The sequence below is a fragment of the Castor canadensis genome, chromosome 13 (genome assembly GCF_047511655.1).
Source record: "Castor canadensis chromosome 13, mCasCan1.hap1v2, whole genome shotgun sequence".
NCBI classification, from domain to species: domain Eukaryota; kingdom Metazoa; phylum Chordata; class Mammalia; order Rodentia; family Castoridae; genus Castor; species Castor canadensis.
Window position 1 is genome coordinate 3,443,295 of NC_133398.1, and position 21,403 is coordinate 3,464,697.

Consider the following 21,403-nt stretch of genomic DNA (forward strand, 5'->3'; position numbering starts at 1 on the left):
TATAGCTATCCTTATCTCAACCAGCAAAACCCCTTGTTCCTTCCTATTATTGCTTATACTCTCTCTACAACAAAATTAGAGATAAGGGCAAAATAGTTTCTGCTGGGTATTGAGGGGGTGGGGGGGAGAGGGAGGGGGTGGAGTGGGTTGTAAGGGAGGGGGTGGGGGGAGGGGGGAGAAATGACCCAAGCATTGTATTACATATGAATAATAACAAAATAAAAATTTTAAAAAAAGAAATCATGGGAATACTTGATAGATTACTGTTTTTTAGGTTCTTGTCAGAAAAATAATCTTGGCAGTATAAATTAAGCCCTTGAAAATGTTCTGGGAGTTTCCGGGTCTGAATTGTGGGGATCTGGCACCCTTGGCTGTGTTCTAACTCTGTTTTCTCATCTGTCACATGGTAGTGTCCGTTTCTATCTCATCATAAAGCATCAGACACTGCCTGGCCCTTGCAGGTCCTCCATTGCCAGACTTGCTCAGTGGCTGGGCACCCCAGTGGCTGGGCACCCCAGCTGGGAGGTCACTTCTTTTCTGTCCATGGCTCAGAGGTAATATTGGTGTGACTATTGCTCTGGTCATTGTGTTGTTGTGTGTGTCCTCTTCACAGGGCCACACACAAAGCTTCAAATCTTGGTGGAAGGACCTCCTCCCCATACCTCCCCCACTCTACCCTGGACTTTTGTCCTGAAGGCTGGCTATCAGATGGGGTCGGCGAAGGCCAGGTGGCCTAAAAGGGACAGCCTTGGGACCATGAGGACATGATTAAGAGGTAGGCAGGGAATTAGGAAGCCTGATGGCCAAGAACCGTGAAGTAGATGTTGGTAAGGAATCACATCTGAGCCACTGATGTTAATGGAACCATTTGTGACACAGCAGGGTCTCTCTGACCCACACCCCCCTCAGCCTATGGAAAATGAGGCCCTAGTCTGACCATCCAAAGCCAGGAAGTCTTCACTCACCATGTAGGAGGAGCTGATGACCTATAGCTGTCTCTGAAAGTTAATGACACATTAACCCCGTTTTCCAGGACTGTCTACCCCATGTCCAGACACCAGTAGAAGCTTGAGGGCTTGGGCCTCTGAGTGCAGTGCTAATCTTTTTCTTCTTCTTCTTCTTTTTTTTTTTGGCGGCACTGGGGTTTGAACTCAGGGCTTTGAACTTGCTGGGCCGGTACCCTGCCACTTGAGCCGCTCTGCCAGCCTCCAGTGCTCCTTCTTGAGCTGCCTATGTCCTGTCCGGAGCAGCACTTTTGCTCTGCTTTCACTTTGCTTTGCATTTGTAAACCTGCTTCTGTTTAAGCCTCCTGTGTCTGTCCTTTGAAACTTCTGTGTCTGACAAGATAAGAACTTTTTCTGCCCCCTGACCTGGTGACCTGAATCTAGTAACAGAGGAATGAGTCCAGCACAGCCCTCACTTGGATTTGTGGATCTGGTGAGGGTCGTGGGCCCAGGGGCAGCCCCACAACCCCCCAGAGAAAAGTCCATCCTGAGTCCCATTTGCACCACGGTTTTCTTCATAGGAGAGAGTAGTAATACTCAGGGAAGTATACAAAACTATTGTGAAGTTGACACTGCAGGAGTTACAACCCCTACTTCTCAGGTGGGGAAACTGAGTCTTAGCAATGGGAGAGGGGATGAAAGCAGCCCAGGATTATCCAGGATGTCAGCTCCAATGGAAGCTGTACCCTCCAGCACCCAGGGGAAGTGGCCTTTCCATGGCCCCTGACCTGAGCAGAGCACCACATGGCCTGGATCGATGACAAATCCCACAACACTATCCCACAGCCAGCCAGTGTCCAGCCACCACCCCCTATCTAAAGTCCAGGTTATTGTGCTGCCCACTTGTCTTGGGACAGCTTCGCAATCACTGCTGCTGATCTCAGAGCCAGGAGAATCTGGGCTGCCAGGCCACTGCCCTGTCCCTTGCCCAGAACTTCCTCACCCGGGACTCTGAGGAGGATATGGACTTTGCCCCACCTCATCCTCTCAAACCTACCCTTCCCCTGGTCCAGTGAGCACAACAGACGGCTACCGGGCCAGACCACACCCAAAGGGATCAGACCCCTCTGTCCTCTACCCCAGGACCCTACACTGCCCCAGGGAAGTCTTGAGCTGGCGGAACCAACAAGGGTCTCTGTCCTCGAGAAAAGGACATAGAGCAGTGCTGGTCCGTGGTCAGCCTCAGAGCCCAGGCTGCCTCCTCCAAGACGTCCTGCTGTTCCACTAGTTCTGCAGTGGTCTGTCACAACTAGCCTTGTCGGGGCTGGGCCTCTCCATCTTTGTCTCCCCTCCTGCCCATGAGCCTGGGTCTTAGTGTCTTAGCACTTTGTATACAGTAGGTGCTCAGTAACTATACAGGACAGACAAGCTGGCAACATGACAGAGAGCTGAGCAATCTCGGTACAAATAGGACCAGGGTTATTTGCTTGACTGTTGGTTTCAGCAATGTCGCAGCCTCTGGGCTTAGCATGGAGCTACTGTGTGGTTAGCAGGGGACACTATCAAAATTCCACTCCTCTAACCCAGAGTGGGGAGGAGGAGGTCCCATCTGGTACCAGTACCTCTCCTGATTATTTGGACATCCAGAGGTACATGGACTTGCTCTTTCCAGATCTCCTCTGGGCACCTATTCCGGCAGCTGGTGTGATGCCCTTACTTGCATGCTGTGTGGTCTGAGGCAAGCTGCCTCCCCTCCCTGGGCTCTGGTGTTCCCAGGCCTCAAATGGGGACAGGAATCCCTGGTGCTGGGGCTGATTCTGCCCAATGGGAGAGCAAGTGGCCCAGGAAGGGAGAGATTGTGACCTCTGGAGGACAGAGGTCCTCACCGGCTTCCTTGGACAGTAAGCACCCTGTCCAGTCCCAGGAGTGAGCAAGCTGGGGCTGGAGACCCAGGTACGTGCCAAGATGAGCTCACCTAGGAGCCCTAGCTCTTGGGCAGGGGCCCGGCTGTGTTGTTCCTGCCCCATCCCTTTCTGTCCACGAAATCAGTTCTGAGTTAGTTCAGGGTCTGGGGAGCTGGGCAGGTGTGGGCTCCCCACCGTAACCCAGAGCCCTCTGTGAACGGCAAGGAAGTGAGCGGCAGAGAGGGAGGTCACCTGCCAGGTCATGGTGGTGATGGGCTCAGAGTTCACAGCCCTGCTCTGCCTCCAGCGGAGCTGCCCACTTGGCTTCTGCCCAGGCTGAGCTGGCTGAGCCGCTGGGGTGGTGGGCGGTGTGACCCCGCCCCAGTTGTGGGCGGCGACACCAGGCTAGCAGTGAGGGGAGGTGCTGGGTTCCGGTAGATGGCTGCTTGGGAAAGAAGGAGGCAACGGCTCTGCCACTGGCCAGGGGCTCTGTTTGAGGTACACCCCTAGGGACGGACAAGGCCTGGGTCCCCCCTAGGTAAGCGGGGTTGGCCCTGGCTGCTGGCTGGCACCTCTCTCTACCTCTGGCTTCAGGGACCGTGGGTGGGTGGGTGGGTTGTGTGGGCTGTTGGGGGCCTCCCGCAGGGGAGGGGGGCCAGGCACTTTCCTTGCACATCGGTCCCCTCCAGCCTCCTGCAGCTGTGAGGAGGCACCCCAGCTCCACTTCACAGTGAGGCTGAGTTGTTGCACAAGGCCTCAGTCCTGTGGCCAGGCCCCTGCCCATCTGTGTGACCCTGAGCCCAGGCAGTCCTGCACTGGAGCTCCTGGAAGTTCTCTTAGGGGCAGCAGAGAGCAGGTTAACATTCAAGCTGCCGCTTGTGGGAGGAGCAGCGGGCAGGGGGCTTCGGCTGCCCCATCCCCCATTCTCACAGTGGGACTGCCCGGACTGGCAGGGCAGGCCCTGAAGGGCACGTGGCAGCTCCCTGGCCAGCAGCGCACAGTCTGAGAGAGAAAGGAGACTCCTCCTACAGGTGCTCTGTGCCTGGGCAGTGCCTCATGTGGGCACGGTGTCTGGCCTCTAAGTTTCTGGGGACCCCGTCATGCAAATTCCCCTGTAGGACACCACTCTCGGGGATCCTGGAAGATTAAGGACCCTCAAGAACCTAAGGTATGAGCAGACCCTCACAGAGAGGAATGTCCCCAGTCCTGGGCCACAGCAGTGGGCAGAAGACAGGCAGCTGTCACACTGTGGAGACAGAGGGTAGCCCTCCTACCCCCTCCACCCCTCCCCGTGCTGGTGCCTCTCCCCTTCCTTCTCTTCTCCTTGGAGTGGGGCACTGGGTAGGAGGGCCTACCTGACCAGCCTGAGAGCTAGGGTCCCCACTCACATCCCCACTATGTTTAGCACCCACTGGTGCAGGAGGGATACCATGTGGGGTTTGATTCTGAGTCCTCTAAACCAGCCCTGTGATGTGTTTGGATCAGAGGTTGGTAGGGAGCAGGGTGGGGGAGTGCAGGCTTTGGGTTACCACCTCCTGGCCTTGTGCCCAGCAAAGCCACACGCTAGCTTGTGACCTCTGTCACCTCAGGGAGTCTTCCCATGCCCTGTGAAGTAGAGAGAGTGTGGACACAGCATTCTGCAAGTGTGAACCTGTGATGGAGCAGGCATAGCATGGAGTCCACACCCAAAAACAGAAGTCACTTTCTCAGAGGACCCAGTGGACTGGCTGATTGATTCAGTCACTAATACTAATTTGGTGGCCTGGCTCACCTCAACACCACAGCCATATGGTCACAACCGTAACCATTTTACTTTCCTGCTGACCCTGGGAAAGGACACTAGAAACTCCTCCTTTGGCATCCTTTCCTCTCTCAGGGCCCACCTCATGAGAGAGACTCCTTCTCTCCTCTGAGGGTGGACTACCTGTTACATCCTTCTTCTTATTATTAGATATTTCCAGCTGGGGAGGTCGGGAGGGCTTCCTGGAGGAGGGATTAAGATGAGCACTAGAAGCCAGCTGGAAGACAGAGGAAGAAGGGGAGGTGAGGGGAAGGGGAGGCCCCTCAGCCCAACTTCTGAGCCCCCTAGGATCCAGACAGCCTGGCGCGTTGGGACAGGGGGGTGGGGGAGAATCTGGTCACCACAGCCTCCATATGCTCTGGCCCTGAGAACTACTGAAAGAGAAATAGCTTTCTGAGGTTGAGAGGGGTGGCCTCAGGGCAGGTGCTGGCGTCCTGTCTGGGGCTGCTGCTAACATCTGTGACCACCTTCCTTCTCCTGGCTGTCCCTGAACGCAGGTGACACACCTCTCCCCCTGCCCTCCTGTGGGACCTCTGCCTCTTCTCTCACCACCACATGGCAGCTCCAGGCCCTCTCCCCAGCTCAGAGCAAGGGCAGGGCCACCCACACTTGGAAGCTGCAGGGACATCTCAAGGTCACCGGCAGGCCCTCCCTGCTCCAGTCGCCCCATCACGCTCCTAGGTGCTGAGTGACCCAGCGAGACTGGCTCTCTTCTTGTCTCCAGTTCTGGGTCCTCTGATCTTACATCCCCCCCAATCCCACTTTCCTAGGTTCCATTTTGGACATCTGTCAGCTGTTAGCCACTTTTCTCTGGCTCCTCTTATGTCCCCAACACTCTGTCCCGACCCAGAGCTGTCTCTCTGGGGCCCAGCCCGAGCTGCTGTACAAAAGACTCTCAATATGCACTGAATGAATGAATGAATGGACAAATGGATGAATTAATGAATGAATGGATTAATGAATGAATGGATTAATGATGAGTGGATTAATGAATGAATGGATGGATGAATATGGTGGGCAGCGTCAGGAGGAAGGCTCTGGGATGGAACAGCATGGGGTCAGCTGCTTTCCACCCAGCCTAGCTGTCTCCCCAGCTCCTCAACATACTGAAGCCCAGACTCTTCATGGCCTCACTGAGCCGAGCCCTGCGTGTAGCCACCACCTGCTGTGGAAGGAGACCTGCCCAGGGCCTGGGGCTGCAGCCCCTCGCCAGTGCGGCCAGTCCCACAGCTGAGAAGAATGTGCCGTACCAGCGGACCCTGAAGGAGGCACTGGGCCCCTCAGAGGTGGCCCAAGGACCCAGCCAGCCCCTGCCCAGCACAGCCAATGTGGTGATCATTGGTGGTGGCAGCTTGGGCTGCCAGACCCTGTACCACCTGGCCAAGCTGGGTGTGAGTGGGGCAGTGCTACTGGAGCGAGACAGGCTGACCTCTGGGACCACCTGGCACACGGCAGGTAGGAGCCAGGGAAGATGGGGGCAGGGAAGGACCAGACACCCCAAGAGGACAGTTTGGGTTGACTGCCTGTTAGGGGCAACTGAACTGAAGGGAGAGACACTGAGAAAAGATGTGGTCAGTCTGGAGGGAGGCAGATTTGGGGCACCACTTGTGCCCTAATCTCTGAGAGCTGTGTTTGGGAGGAGGCAGCAGATGCTGGCTGTGTGGACCCAGTGGATAAAGCTGGACCAGGGCTGGATGCCCTAAGCAGCAGGAGGTCTGTCCAAGAGTGGAAATTGGATAGAGGAGGGAGAATGGCTGGGGCCCGTGGGGTGTTGCAGAGCTGCGTCCTCCATGGGCACTAACCACGCAGGGAGGATGTGCATGGTCCCAGGGCAGCCAACCTTCTGCCTCAACCAGGTAAACCGGTGGTGTACTGGTAAACCAGCAGCCTCTGCCAATCCCTGTGGTGTAAACACTCCCACCTTGGCCACTTTCAAGCCACCAGTGTGAAGTCGGTGAGCTTGAAGCTGGGAAGAGGTTTGCCCTGGCCCTTGAAAGCTGATACAAGCTGGCCTAGCATGCACTGCTTCTAAGCCCTTGTCCTCCTGTCCCAAGGCCAGTCCTATTTGGGCTGTCATGGCCCCACCCCTCCACACCACACAGCCTCATCCTTGGCCTCCCACCCACCAGGCCGTGCCACTGAAGAGAGCAGCTCTGTTGAAGAGACCATGGGCTTTGGTTGGTCTGGTTGGTGTTCCAGCCCCACCATGAGCTCTGGGACCCTGAGCTCAGAACCGTTTGGTGCCACCTTAATTTCATCTGTGAAATAATCCTGTCCTCCTCAGAGGGCTGCTGGATGGTGCCACACTAACTCTGGCACACAGTAGGCATTCAATAAATGGGAGCTGTGGACATGTCACTTTGAGCTGGCCCAGGTAGGGCCTGCTCTACGCTCCAGCTGTGACCTGCTCATGTCCCGTGCGACCTCTCTGGGCTCCCCGTGGCCTGATTTTTGGCTGGGAGAAGGGTCACAGTGCTACCTCAAGGGGGACTTATGGTGACCCCTTCCGGGCCAGGCCTGCTCTGGCAGCTGCGGCCCAGTGACGTGGAGGTGGAGCTTCTGGCCCACACGCGGCGTGTCGTGAGTCGCGAGCTGGAAGAGGAGACTGGGCTGCACACAGGCTGGATCCAGAATGGGGGCCTCTTCATTGCATCCAACCGGCAGCGTCTGGATGAATACAAGAGGCTCATGTCGGTGGGTGCAGCCCCTGGGGAGGGGGGTGAGCTGTAGGGACTCATGTCCACGGATGTGGCTCCTGAGGGTGAGGGAGGTAGACAGGATCACGTCAGTGGGCTTGCTCCCTGCAGGGAGCTCAGGTGACTGTGTGCTTTCCTTGAGGGTACACATGGGGAAGGAGGGGGATGGAGGACACTTAGATCAATGGGAATGCTTTCTGGGGGCAGGGGGCTGGGCAGCATGGTACAGGGAAGGAGATCTGACAGATCTGGCGCCGTCCCCTGCTGGCTGGGTCACCTGGGCTGAGAGATTTGGCCACTTTTTATTCTTAATTCCCAGAGAATCTGATAGGCTTAGCTCATCCCCCATTGGGTGGGGCCTGTGGGATGGGACATCCCCTGATATGTGATCGCTGCCCTTGGGTCAAAAAATATGGGGGTGTGGTGTGTCTGACACTGTGTCAGGAACCAAGCACCAGGTTGGTCTTCCTTAGAGGGGCTGGTTTGTCTGACCTGGGAAAACCTGGTCCTCAGTTCCAAAATTTGAGACCGTGGGGGTAATTTTTATTGTATTTTTGCATAGTAAGCCATTTGTATCAGGTATTGGTCTGAGTTCTTCACTAACTCCATAAACTGCTGTCACCCCATTTCTGAGAGTTGCATTAGCAACTTGCCCCAGGTCTCAGAGCTGGCCCGTGTCAGAGCCAGAGGGAAGGGGTTTGGCTCAAAGGCCTTGGCCTCTGCTCATTAGGCCTGCTTCCTTCACCCTCACACTAGCGTGGATCACGGGGCAGGGCCCTCTGGGGTGTGGAGATTGGCTAAGGCTTGGAGGAAGCAGGGTTGAGGTTGCAACTTGGCTTGGCAGATCTGCTCCCTGTGGGCTCAGTTAATCCTGTCTTGGTCCCCTAGCTGGGCAAAGCCTATGGCGTGGAATCGCATGTGCTGAGTCCAGCAGACACTAGGGCTCTGTATCCGCTGATGAATGTGGACGACCTCTACGGGACCCTGTATGTGCCGCAGGATGGTACTGTGGACCCTGCCGGCACCTGTACCACTCTCACCAGGGCGGCTGCTGCCCGGGGAGCACAGGTACCCATCGTTGCCAGCTCTCAGTCCCCTGCTCCATGCCCACCCATCCTGCCTAAGGACTCAGAGAGCAGAGGTCAGAGAACAGGCTCTGTCCTTGGCCTGCTGTGTGACTGAGCCAGTTAGGACCTCTCTGAACTTTCTGAGCTCAGGAGAGGCTCCATCTTGGGTCTGCTCACAATGTCAGCTCTCCCTCCTCCCTCCTCCCCAGGGTCCTACCCTCCTGCACAAGCAAATCCCCTCAGAGTCCCTTCTTAGAATTTTTTGTTAGTTTTTGAGAAAGCGTCTCGCCAAATAGCCCAGGCTGGCTTCCAACTCACGATCTTCCTGCCTCAGTCTCTGGAGTGCTGGGATTATAGCCATGTACCATCATTCCTGGAACCCATCTTACATTTTTTAGCATCATTTGCCTCAACCCCATACATAAATGAAGAAAAATTTAAAAGACAAGTAAAAAAGAAGTGAAATTCACCTAGCGGTAACCAATGTGGCGATTTTAGTGTTTCACTCCAAGTGTTTTCCCTATGAAAACTTTTTTGTATGCAAAATAGAACCAAGCTGTACATTGTTCATGACCTTGTTTAAAACCAAAACCACAAACATCTTTCCATTGTTCAAATGAAGAAAAGGCAGCCACCTTTTCACATCATGAACAAGAGAACTCGCAACCTGTTTGCAGCGTTTTCCAGGTCAAGGAAAGGGTGGGTTTGGCCTTCTGGTGCTGATCAATTTCCCTGATCAATGAGGAAATGCGTCCCTAGCAGAGCAGTGTCCCCAGGTCCCACCAGACTGGGGTGCCTGGTCAGGGGCAGAGGTCAGCACCCTCAAAGAGCCCCACATGGCTTTAAGAGCAGGTCCTCTCTGTTCCAGGTCATTGAGAACTGCCCAGTGACCGGCATCCGTGTACGGACAGATGACTTTGGGGTACGCCGGGTTGCAGCTGTGGAGACAGAGTATGGCTCCCTCCAGACGCCCTGTGTAGTCAACTGTGCAGGTGGGGGCAGCATTTCTGCTGACTTCTGAGTGGCCACGTGGCTGCTTTCAGCTCCAGTTCCTCCTCTGCCGAGCCTCTCTTGGGTAGAAAGTCCAGACCGGGGCATGTGGGTCTGCAGAGATGCTATGGGTTTTCCCACTGGGGTGGCAAATCCCATTCCCCTGCAGGCAACCAGAGTTGACCTGCTTGTACTCTCACCCCAGGAGTGTGGGCAAGCGCTGTGGGTCAGATGGCCGGAGTCAAGGTCCCGCTGGTGGCCATGCACCATGCCTATGTTGTCACGGAGCGCATCGAGGGGATCCAGGTAGGTGGGCAGCCCCGGGTCTGTGCTAGGTATTGGGGGGCTGGTGGGGTGTGAGCACTTAGCTCTGAACCCCAGCTTGGGCACATGCAAGTGCCCGACCCTCCTGGGCTCCCTCACTGCCCTCAGCCTCCGTCGTGCCATCTGTGAAATGGAGACTGTAGCGCTGGGTGTTTCTGGAATGTGTGAGAGTTACATGAGTTAGCGCAGTGAAACCTGGATGGTGCTGACCCCGTGGCCTTCAGGGCCAGGCTTCTCCTTGATGCCCAAGCCACAGTCTGAGCCTGTCCTGCAAGGGGCAGCCAATCTGTCTCTTGGTCCTTCTGTGCCTAAGAGTTTCAGGGAACTTCTCACACAGGCCCTAAGTGCCTGTCTTGGACGGCATGGTTTCCTGGCGCTCAGAACCTTGCTGAGAGCTCCCTCCTGAGGGATCCCAGGACCTGGTGTGCCTGCCAGCACCTGAGCGCCACTTGCCCTTCTCCTCTCCTGTCCTGCTTGACTCTTCTCTGCTGTGGCAGCAGCTGGTAGTCACCTGCCACCTTGTCACTGACTATGAGCCTACCCTCCATCCATTATCCAACACCCCTTATTCCTCTCTCTCTCTGCCCTGTCCTCCCCTCCCTCCTTCCCTCCCTCCCTCCATTAATTCCTTCTCCTTTACATCCCTTTATCCCATCCACCCGTTGCTCCCTCCATCTAGTTCTCTCTCTTAATTTCCTTTTCTGTCCTTCTTGACATCCTTCTGCCCATACTTCCCTTGTCACTTCCCTCCATCTGTCCATCCACTTATTCATCTACATACCCATCCATTCTTCTGTTCACCCCTCCTTCCATATGTCCTTCCTGACACCCGTCCACCAATTCATCCCTCCTACCCTTCCATCTCTCAGTCTACTCATTCCCCCACCGTGCATTTATTCTTCCCTGTTTCCAACACTCAGGTCACTCTCCCTCCATCAAACTGACTGGGGGAGCTCAGGTTCCAGGTCCTGCTTTAAGAAAGTGGGACTAGAATGGGGAAAGGCCTTCTAGGTGGAGCAGGGGGCAGGGCTGCAGTCACATAAGCAGGCAATTCCAGAAGAAGCTGGAAAGGGCTCTGATGGGGCATTCACCTTGGAGAAATGAGGCAAACTTCCCAGAGGAAGCGGCCAGCAGAGGATGAAGCAGATGGAGGGGAATGGGCTGAGGTCAGGAGGCAGGGCCTTTCCTGGCCATCAGCACAGGGAGGGCTCCTGCATGGAGAGAACAGGGGAGGTGCTGGGTGGACGTGGGGTGCAGAGCTGAGCACTTGCTGGGTGCCCAGAGCAGCAGGGCTGAATAAGGGGCAGGAAAACCAGGACAACACATCCTGCTGGGACAGACGTGTGAATTTTTCTGGCCACCAGGTGTCCCCACTGCCCTGTGCTATGGAGCTCTGTTTCTTTGTGGCGTAGTGGTGCCAGTAGAGGTGGAGGTGATGGTGAGGTTATTATTATTTTTGGCACTGGGAACATCCACGTGCCCTGACATCAGGCCCTCCGTGTGGGTACTCCTACTCTGACTCACAGATGAGCAGGACCCTGCATGTCCCCTTCCTGCTTTAGTGTCCCTTGTGTTCATCTCTGGGGAGGGCGGGTGAGGGAGAACCAAGAGAAGGCGGTGGGGGATCCACAGCCCAGCGGGCCTTGTCCATCCTGCTGGCCTCCTCGCTGGTCTTGTTCTGCTTTACTGGTCTAATCTGTAGTCAGCGTTGGCCATATTTTGGCTGTGTAAACGTTGTTAGTTCCTCAGCTGGTCCTGTCTGATAGCCTCCCCGCTCCCACCCGCAGTTGCTCAGTTATCCTCATCTCCCCGATTATCAGTCACTCCCATCCCAGCCCCAGGCAATCTCTAATCTGATCTCTGTCTTTATGGGTTTCCTATTCTGGACATCTCATAGAAGTGGAATCCCAAAATCTGTGACCTGTTAAGACTGCCTTCTTTCTCTCAACCCTCTGTTTTCAGCGTCTATTAACGTAGTATCTGTGCCAATATGCCATTCCTTTTCGTGACCAAATAATATTCCATTGTGTAGATAAACCACACCTTATTTATGCATTCATGGAACGATGGACAACTGAGTTCCCACTTTCGGGGTGTCACGAGCAGTGCTGCTGTGAACATTCATGTATGTCTTGTGAGGACCTGGCCTTCCATTTCTCCTTGGTGTATACATAGGAATAGAATTGCTGGGTCATCTGGAAACTGTGTTTAACATTTCTAGGATAGAAACAGCAGGCTGCTTTTCAAAGAAGCTGGACTGCTATACGTTCCCACCCGCAGAGTGTGGGGCTCGTGTCCCCACACTTGGCTTCACTGCTAGCGACCCTCTGGGTAGTGGTAGCTGTCCTAGAGGGCATGAATTACAGGTCCTTGTCCTTTCATCTGCTTTTCCCTGATGGCTGGTGACATCAGGCATCTTTTTCATGTGCTTTCTGACCATTGTCAGTCTTCTTTGGAGAAATGTCTCCTTAGAGCCTTCTCCCACTTTCAGATTGTGTTGCTTGTGTTTTTATTAAGTTGTAAGATTTCTTCATATACTCTGGGTGCAAGTTCTCTAAAGATATATGGCTTGTAAACATTTTCTCCCATTGTGTGGGGCTTTCTGTATAAGACCATGTCTGCAATTAGTTTTTACTTTTTTCTTTCCAATCGGGATAGCTTTCTTCACTTTGTTGCCCTGTGGTTGTCTGTATGGAGCACCCTTTACAGTGTTGGCCAGGGTGGTGCAAGTGGATGGCTAAGGGAGGCAGAAACCCCCCTCCCCTGCGCTCTTACCTTTGTGGGCCCTACCCTGTCCCTCCATCTCATCTTCTTCCCCTTTTGCTGTTCCTATGTGGAATTTGGGGAAGGGGAGACTTGGATGGATGTGACTGGTCTTCTCTATGTAACCCAAGGCTCCATGTCCACTCTGTCCTTGAGATCCTGTAACAAGGAGGTGGAGCTGTGGGTCCGCCTTGGGCCTGTGACCCTGGTGCAGGTCCTTGGCCTGCCATGGAGTATGGGAGCCAGGTCCCACCAGGCCTGTCTGCTCTGCCTTCTAGAACATGCCCAATGTCCGCGATCATGACGCCTCTATCTACCTCCGCCTGCAAGGGGACGCCTTGTCTGTGGGTGGCTATGAGGCCAACCCCATCTTTTGGGAGGAGGTAAGATCTGAGGGCCCCAGGGTGGACAAAGGGAGGTGCCTGGCCCCACAGGGCTCCAAACTCTGGCACCCAGACAGATACAGGTTAGGCTGAGGGGTTGCCACAGAACGCAGCAGATTCAGGTTGCTCCATGTGGAGTGGCGATTCCAGAGGGTCAGCCCTTGGCCTGTCAGCACCAGTGCTGGGTCCTGTGCTCCCAGCCTGGCTGCTCCTCCAGCAGCTGAGTGCAGGCCCTGTGGCCCCTCGGTCCCTCCTTGTCACACATTTAATCCACAAACGGGATGACCCCCATGGCTATTTTGGATCAGATGCTTCTTTACTTTCTAGGAAAGGGGAGACTAAGGTAAGAGTCCCTGCCCCAGGGTGCCTGTAATTTGGTGGGGAGACAACAACAAGCAAATGAAATTGCACAGCAACTCTGGACAGTGATGTGCTCTGAATGGAGTCAGCAGGCTAAGGGTTGGTCAGAGAGCCTGGTGGGCAAGGTGAGGTTTCAAAGGTGGACCCAGAGCAGAGGCCTGTAGCATGAGAACAGGCTGTACAAGTACGCCTGGGTGGGCAGCTGCCCAGTGAGAGCTGGAGGCCTGCAGGCAACTCCAGTCTGCCCTCCTCAGAGACTGCGGCAGGTCAGTCTCTGAGCAGAGGAGGGGTGGCCAGGGCTGGCTCATGTAGGGCTTGGGGAGCCTCAGCAAGTCACAGACAGACAGAGGAGGCTCCAGAGCACAGGCACCATGCAGCTTAGAAGATCAAGTTGGTAGAGGAAAACAGCTGGCCAGATAGAGGCCATCAAAACAGTGCAGGCAGACAGGTGGGAGCTGGCCCCAAGTAGGAGGGGGAGCAGGTGGCTTGCTGATGGACCAGGTGAGGGGAGACAAACTGAGGAGACCATGGTTGCACCCCATACTCTGACTCATTGACACAGTGGAAACCAGACTGCCCCCATCTGGCCAGGGGTCTGGGCTGCCATCTCAGGGGCAGGTTTGGCAGGAATTCATGTCCCTTTCTGGGCTGTAGAGACAGTTCCCTGTCCTGCTGCTGTAGGTGTCAGACAAATTTGCCTTTGGCCTCTTTGACCTGGACTGGGATGTATTCACCCAGCACATTGAAGGTGCCATCAACCGCGTCCCTGTGCTGGAGAAGACAGGGATCAAATCCACAGTCTGTGGTCCAGGTGAGTGGGGGGCTCAGGCTGAAGGGCATGCTTGGACCCCTCAGGCTGATGTCTGCTGGTGGCAATGCCCTACTTGAGGGTGGCCTGTGTCAGCAGAGGGGCCCAGGGCCAGCCCTGGGTTCTCTTGCTGACATGTTCCCAGCTTTGGGTGTTGCTGGGTGTTGCTTTTATTCCTCTCTGCAGCAGGAAGACCTGAACCTGGCATGGGCAGCAGTGTGCCCCGGGTACTCTGCCAGGCTTCTTTGGGCTGGTGGGACTCCCCAGCCTGGGTTCTTTGCTCCTAGCCTTGACTTAGCCCCGGAACTGGGGATTTTCATCTGTAAAATAGAGATGAGGGTTCCTGTTCCAGCACCTGGGGAGGCTGAGTGAAGACTGGAAGGGCTGAGGCCTGTCTGATGTGGTGCTCACATGGTGGAGCCCCTGTTCTGCACCCAGCCTCACCCTCTTCTCAGAGAGCATAGCCCTGTCCTCACCCTCCGTCCTCAGTGACCAGCACCCAGCCATGGAGACCAGCTCTGCCCAGACGGGTTCTTGGCCAGAGGTCCCTGAGCCCAGAGCCTCCTTTGTGGAGCCTCTAGGAGGCTGGAGCAGAAAGGTGGGCTCAGCTCCAGATGCTCACTGTGTGTTGTCCATAGATCATCCCTGTCTCCGACCTGGAGGCCAGCACTCACAGGAATCCCAGGCTCCATTCCAGATTTAGGGTGCAGGGGCAGAGGCTACCAGCCTGGGGCCCTAGGAAAGAGGTGATATTAGGAGGAAGGAGGCTGATGCTGACCTTGGAGGCTGATATTAACAACATGAGACTCAGCAGACACTTCTGAGCTTAGTGTGGTGCAGCCCAGCAGCATCTGACACCCAGGGCCTGCAACATTCCCTCACATGGCATTTATTCCATGTTAACCGCAGCAAGTCTGTGCCTGCATTGGGCCAGGGCTCCCAGAGTGGTAGGGAACCCTCAGGGCGAGGACATAGGGAGAGAGGGAGGGGTCAGCACTGGGCTGGGCTGTGGAGTATGTGTGCAGGGTAGAGCGGGCAGCAGGTGGACATGAGAGCAGGGAGGAAACACATCGCCTGCCCATTGTGGTCCTAGCAGAATCTCACAGGCATGCCCCCTCCTTCCTGTAGGGGGAGCCCTGCTCCCAGTTCAGGGCACCCAGAGACAAGTTCAGAAAGATACAGTGTTGCCCCCAAAGAAACTGTGTCTCAGGCTCTGACAAGCTGAGCCACCCAGGTCTGCCAGCAACTTGGTGTCTCGGGGTTGCCGTCTGTGAAGTAGCTGGCCAGCACCTACTTATTAGGGACAGCGTGAAGGTGAGAAACCACAGATGGGGTGCAGAAAAGGGCCGGGCCAGCCATCCTCAGTGAGCATCCTCTGCACAGCAAGGAGCAGGAGGCCATGCAGACAGCCCTGTGGCCTGCCTGGGAGTCCAGCCTCACCGTTCCAGAATGCGTGGCGTGTGGGCAGCTGCCAGCTCTGCCTGCGTTCATCTGTACGGCTCATGAGGAAGAAAGCTGGTGCGAGGCACAGCCCCAGGAGGGGCAGATGGAGCCAGGCAGCCAGCCACAGTGGTAGGCTCTGAGCGAGCAGGAGTGCCAGGGCAGCCGTGACTCACCGTCCCCGAGACTCCTTCAGCTCGCGTGGGACTGACAGCAAGAAACAGAGAGAGAGTCTCGGGCACGAATGTCCCCAGGGCTCTCTTGTTTTAATTAGCCTGGAAGGCGTCACTCCCTCGTGGAGCTCTATTTTGGGGGAGGTATGCATGCGAGGCCATTCTGCATCTGGTCTCCCAGCTATGAGAAGTTTAGTGGAAATGTGCCCTGCTCCTTGTCACTGACTGTGGGCCTCCAGAAAGAACAGAGAAGTCCTAGACCCCCTGGCTAGTATAAGGAGGTCAGAGTCAAGGTGGGGCTGGGAGACACAAGTCTGGCTGTCCATGCTGCTGGGAGGTCCTTTGTTCTGATGTTCAATCCTGCCAGAGCCACCTGTTAAACATCCCAGGGACCCTCGTCCCTGCGTCTGCCCTCCTAACAATACTCTGTCCTGCAACTCCTTGCAAGGTTGTTCACGTCTTTGCTGCCTGCCTGGGCCTAGTAGTTCCAGCTCCACTACACAGGGCCATCCCCACACACCAGCCAGGCTCACCTTTTCCTCTCAACGGCCACTCTTGGCTCACCCAGATGGCCACTCCAGCGTCCACCTCCGCCCTTACAGCCAGCCTCACACTGGACTCCAGGAAGTCCCCAGGCCTCCCATAAGCATCCTGTTCTGTTTTCAGACCCTCCACTTGGAGAACAAATTGAAGATCCTCACCTCAGCCTCCCATAGGGCCTTGTTCCTTTTTGACCTGCTGGACCAATGGAACAGTTTGTCCCTGGGTCACAGTCTTTCATTTCTCCCATTGGTTCTTAGCCCAGCTTCTCCCTGATTTCCACCCTGCTCAGGTTACCCATCGCCACCCAGCTTTACTTCGTATCCCCTTGGTGCCCATGCAAACACCGAGTCCTGCTGGAACAGCCTTCCTCCTCCCCGTCCCTGAGCCGCCTGCCTCTGTCCTCCAAGGGGCCCAGCACCTGCTTGCTATGTGGAAACTCCCCGGTGCCCCTGAGGCCAGCTGCCCTTCAGCTCAGACGCTGCTCCTCTGACAGCCAGGCTCTGTCACCCTCTGGGGAGCAAGAGAGGACATGTTCTAAGTCTGAGTGCAGAGACTGAGAACCTGGGTTTGGAGCCGGGCAGCCGTGACCACCACTCCCTGATAAGCCCAATGCCCAGTGACTTCGCCTCTGTGATACATCACTGGGCAATGACAGTAGTGCATGCTGTGCAGGGTCCTTGGGAGCAGCTGGCACCTGTTCCTCGCCCCTTACCCCACTGTACTTTCTTGCAGACATTCTCATTTTGGTTTATTTGAGTATTTAGCCTCTGTCTTCCTTGCTCGCCTGTCACCTCTGCTAGGGGTTTAGAGCTGCCTCCCTGGGCCAAGCAAGGCAGGTTAGAAATGTTTGTAGACTGATTCACAACCTTGTGGAGTAAGTACATTATCCTCATTTTACATGTGAGGAAACTAAGGCACACAGAGGCAAAGTGACTTGCTGGAGGTCACACAGCTAGGAGGGGACCATGGCTACCAAGTCCAGCTCTATGTAAGTATCTCCCAGGGTCTCTCTCCTGCTGTGTCTCTGATGCACACTGGCAGCAGACAGACAGAGGGATGGCTTGGTCTTGGTCATTCATTCATTTATTCCAGGAGCATTTATCAAACACCTGTGTTTGCCGGGCTCTGTGCTTGGTCCTGGGACCTGGCAGTGAGCAAAACCCAGTTCCTGCCTCCATGTCTGGGATGGGGGAGTGACTTGTCACCAGAAATGACACAGCAGAACAGTGGTGCAGTGAGGGGGAACCACGTACTGGCTCAGGGAAAGGTCCCTTGTGGGCAGAACAATGCTGCTAGCCCTGAGGCAGAGCTGGGTTCCCAGGGCAGAGCAGATCAGGCACAGGCTGGTGGTTCTGACAGCAGATGCCTGGTGCTCAGGGGTACATGGGTGGCGGCAATCAGGGAGGCTCCCTGAAAGAAGTGGCATCGGGCTGGGTCTTGAGGATGGGGAGGTCTGAATAAAGGAGGCACCTGTCGATTCCTGCCTCATCCATGCTATCTCCGGAGACCCCCCCAAGTGCCCATGGCTGGAAGGGACCTCAGGCCTCCCCTTCCCTTTTAGAATCCTTCACACCTGATCACAAGCCCCTGATGGGGGAGGCACCAGAGCTCCGTGGCTTCTTCCTTGGCTGTGGCTTCAACAGTGCAGGTGAGTAGGCAGCTGTGGGATAGGCCCTGTGGTCCCCAGAGCTCCCAGGAAAGGCCCCTGGTGGTGTGGAGATGGGAGGCCTGCAGCCCCCCAGGTGTGGGAGCAGGGATTGTGTGTGTGCAGCCTACAGGGAGGGGCATGCAGTGGGATGTGGGGGTCCTGGGGGCCGACTGTAATCCTTCATTTCCACTCCTGCCAGGAATGATGCTGGGTGGGGGCTGTGGGCAGGAGCTGGCCCACTGGATTGTCCATGGGCGCCCGGAAAAGGACATGTACAGCTACGACATCAGGCAAGTGTGCCCCAGAGGCCAAGGGCAGGACCAGCCACACCAAGACAGTCATAGCTGGGGAAAGGAGCCTTTGCTGAAATCCAGGCAGCTTCTTGGAAGAGGTGGCAGCAAGGGAAGAAGGCAGCCAAGGGTGGGCAGTGGTGCCGAGGGTGCCCAGATTGGCCTGTATGACTCCCATATTCTCTTGTCCCAGGGTCCTACCTAGCCCTCTAGCCTCTCACTTCTCAAGTGGGGAGACTGAAGCTGGGCAGGAGGGAGCTGGGCCCAGCCTGGACTCTTGCTGTTAGCATGAATGTAGAGTAGGAGCCAGGCAGTCTGACCAGTTCCTTGTTCCTTGGCTCCTAGATCAGACCCTCTGTCTCAGGGCAGTGGCCATGTGGCCACCAAGGTCAGTAGTAGTGGCTGGGCTGGTGCAGGTGTGGAGCTTGGCAGTGGGCATGTGGGAAGCACTGGGAGTACCTGAGTCAGATGCCTTTGGTGAGGCATCCTGGCGGCTGCATGGCCCATGGCTGAGAAGACAGGAGCCCCGGGCAGCCCCCACCTCTCCTCCAACCCTGGCTCTGAACCCATCCTCAGAGCAATTGTTCTGAGGCACGCAGTGGAGCCTGCAGGGCACTCAGGCTGAGCAGTTTGAGGAGGCAGCCCCTGGAGGATCCCAGCTGCCCCATTAGCCTGAAGGGGGGGCAGAAGGGCCGTTGGCTCAGCTCAAGGTGTCCCATGCCCCTGCCATGCTCACTCCTTCCTGGCTTGGTGAGGACATTGCATCCCCAGGGGGAGGAGGTCTCTGAATGGCCAACACCCCCTGCCTGGCAGCTGGCATTGTGAGGTCTGCTCTGCAGCCTCTCAGAGCATGTCTGGGGCTGTATCCATGCACTGTCCCCAGAGAGGAATGTTCTAGAAATGATACAGCTGCAAGAGGCCTCAGCGAAGGGTCCATCCAAGCCCCTCCTGTTGCACACAGCAGAGCAGGGCGACCTGCCCAGTCATCAGCTGGGCTACCAGAGCCTCAGGGCTGTCCTCAATGTTGGCCTCTCCAGGGCAGGGTTCCAGCTCAGGGACTGGATCACTGGGGCCACCCATACCTATTCAGTGTGCCGGGGTGGATGGCCACCACCAGCACCAGCTGCAGTACCTAGGATTGCCAGTACTCATGAGAAGTCTGTGTTCCTGGGCCTGAGCCAGTGGACAGAGCAAGACACAGTCCCCTCTGGGAGAGAGGCAGAGCGAGGAGACAGTGAAGTGAATCAGAGAGCTGACGAAAAACAAAGAAAAGAAAGCGGAGAAAGCCACAGCCAATGTAGCTCTTCTGTGCCCATTTTCTCCTGGTGTGTTAGAGGCAAGACATGCCTTGTCCCCTTGTTCTACACCAGGAGGCCAGCTCAGTCAGGGGCAGCCAGTGCCAGTCCTGGGTCCCAGCATGTTCAGACCTCAGCTGTGCGTGAAAAGTTCCAGGGTGCACTTGGTACCACGAAGCCTCTAGGCCAGAGCAGCTTCTTCTCCTGTGGTAGCAGAGCAGGTTGTACAAGATAGGTCTCCATCATTTGCCCCTGTACCCCACAGACATGCAGCCCTGGGCCAGTCCCTCCCCTTCTCTGAGTCTGTTTTGGTATCTGTGGAAGGGGCATGCTGATCCATCCTCCTGGAGGGCATCCCAGACCCTCACATGTGAGGTGGTCAGAGCATGGACCACCCTTTTTTGGAGGTCCTTGGGTCAGTGAACCTGGAGAGGGGTCGTTGCTCACTTAGGTGAAGCAGGTGGCCCTGACTCTGGCTTGGCTGTAGGTCTCTGCCCATGGCTCACAGGCAGAAATGGCAGGCAGGTTCCTGTGGCTACAGTGAGATGGAAGCTGTAACTACTGCTGTTGTATCTCTGACCAGGCTGCAGCTGAGCCAAGGGCCCCAGGCCTCTGACCCCCACAGATATGAGCAGAAGGGCCTCCAGAAGCAGCCAGCTAGGGCCCACCCACAGGTAGCATTGAGGCTGTGTGGATGCAGAGCTTGTCCAGTCCTGCCCTCTCCCCTACTCCTCCTCTGTCTCCACCAACCCAGGATTCAAAGGGAGAATGAGTGGCAGGTGCACTCAGAGCAGCTGGGGGTCTACCTGCCCCATGTCCCCTGGCTCCTGCTGCTTGGGACTGAGTCTAATAATGGAGTGGATAAACAGCCAGGGGGGCCTCTGGCCTCTGCCTTCCCCAGCTACCACTCCTAAGCCAGTTATGCGTTTCCAAATTCCACACCCCAGTTGGCGGCGGCCCCGCTGGAGCCCTCCACAGACCCTTGCTGGCTCCATCACACCCTCCTTCAGCTCCCAGGGCTGTTCATGTTGCATGCGTTACCCCTCAATTGTGAAATGGGCTGGCTGGCATAAGATAAGGGTCACGCACAAGGCAGCTGCAAGGACGAGTGGAAGGAGACTCTGCAGACGGCACTCAGGCCCAGCCTCACTGGGAAAGGGCTCCTGCAAGGAGCGCCATTATCAGCGATAATGCTCTCTCCGCCTGCCTGGATCAGTACCTCATGCTTGCTAGAGTTATGTGCAAACCACAAGATGATAGCACTAATGAGGACTGACAAGGCTCCCTTGTCAGAGAGGGCAGAGACCCCAGTGAGGCTGTGGCTGGTGAAGCAGTGGGCTTCAAACGGTGAGTGAGACTAGGGAGTGGCTGGCTAATGGGAGGCTGCAGTGGGCCTGTGCTGGGAGAGGCCTGCAGGGCCCTGTCACCACAGGGTCAGGAGTCAAACCCTAGCCCAGTAGCTCCACGCAGGTGGACCTACAAGCTGCAGCTGGAAGCCAGGTGGATGGGCCAGTGGGTGGCCCTGCCCACTCTGGGGCTCTGGGTTCAGTGAGGTGGGACTGCCAGGTAAGAGCTGGACCCTAGTGGGGGCTGCATGGTGTCCCCAGCCTTGTGCTGTTGTGGACATGACCTGGGGGTTGGATTCTGCAGCTGCTCCGAAGTCACAACTGTGGGTGCTCCCAGGAACTCTGCACCTTTTGGGCCCTTGTTCTGACCCAAGGATGAGGCCCAGCCTTGGGTCTCTGGGGGACTCGGCTGGGAGACTATTGCTCCTGCCTCCACACTGCCAGGAGGGAGGGAGAAGGAAAGGTGACTGCCCTTAAATATTCTTTATTCATTGTTTATATTTTTTGTGGTGCTGGGGATTGAACCCAAGGCCTCATACAAGCTAGGCAAATGCTCTACCATTGAGCCATCCCAGCCTTTAAAGATCCTTCAGATTAACCTTTGTAGGTCCTTTGGGCTCCTGATCCC

At 56.0% G+C, this 21,403-nt stretch overlaps 1 protein-coding gene across 3 annotated transcripts in view; it reads left to right on the forward strand.

Annotated features, from left to right (window-relative positions):
• The first annotated feature begins 3,227 nt into the window (after nt 1-3,227).
• Nucleotides 3,228-21,403, forward strand: part of Sardh (sarcosine dehydrogenase) — a 56,208-nt gene continuing 38,032 nt past the window's right edge. Inside the window, exons 1-11 of one of the 3 annotated variants that reach the window (XM_074052874.1) lie at nt 3,252-3,386; nt 3,967-4,016; nt 5,744-6,104; nt 7,165-7,343; nt 8,234-8,413; nt 9,281-9,404; nt 9,608-9,708; nt 12,768-12,872; nt 13,914-14,043; nt 17,758-17,844; nt 18,044-18,134. In XM_074052874.1, coding sequence (XP_073908975.1) covers nt 5,774-6,104; nt 7,165-7,343; nt 8,234-8,413; nt 9,281-9,404; nt 9,608-9,708; nt 12,768-12,872; nt 13,914-14,043; nt 17,758-17,844; nt 18,044-18,134 — 1,328 coding nt within the window. In that variant the 5' untranslated portion in view covers nt 3,252-3,386; nt 3,967-4,016; nt 5,744-5,773. Of the gene's footprint in view, nt 3,387-3,966; nt 4,017-5,743; nt 6,105-7,164; nt 7,344-8,233; nt 8,414-9,280; nt 9,405-9,607; nt 9,709-12,767; nt 12,873-13,913; nt 14,044-17,757; nt 17,845-18,043; nt 18,135-21,403 lie in introns of all 3 variants that reach the window. The other 2 variants (XM_074052873.1, XM_074052872.1) reach the window with 2 other exon arrangements.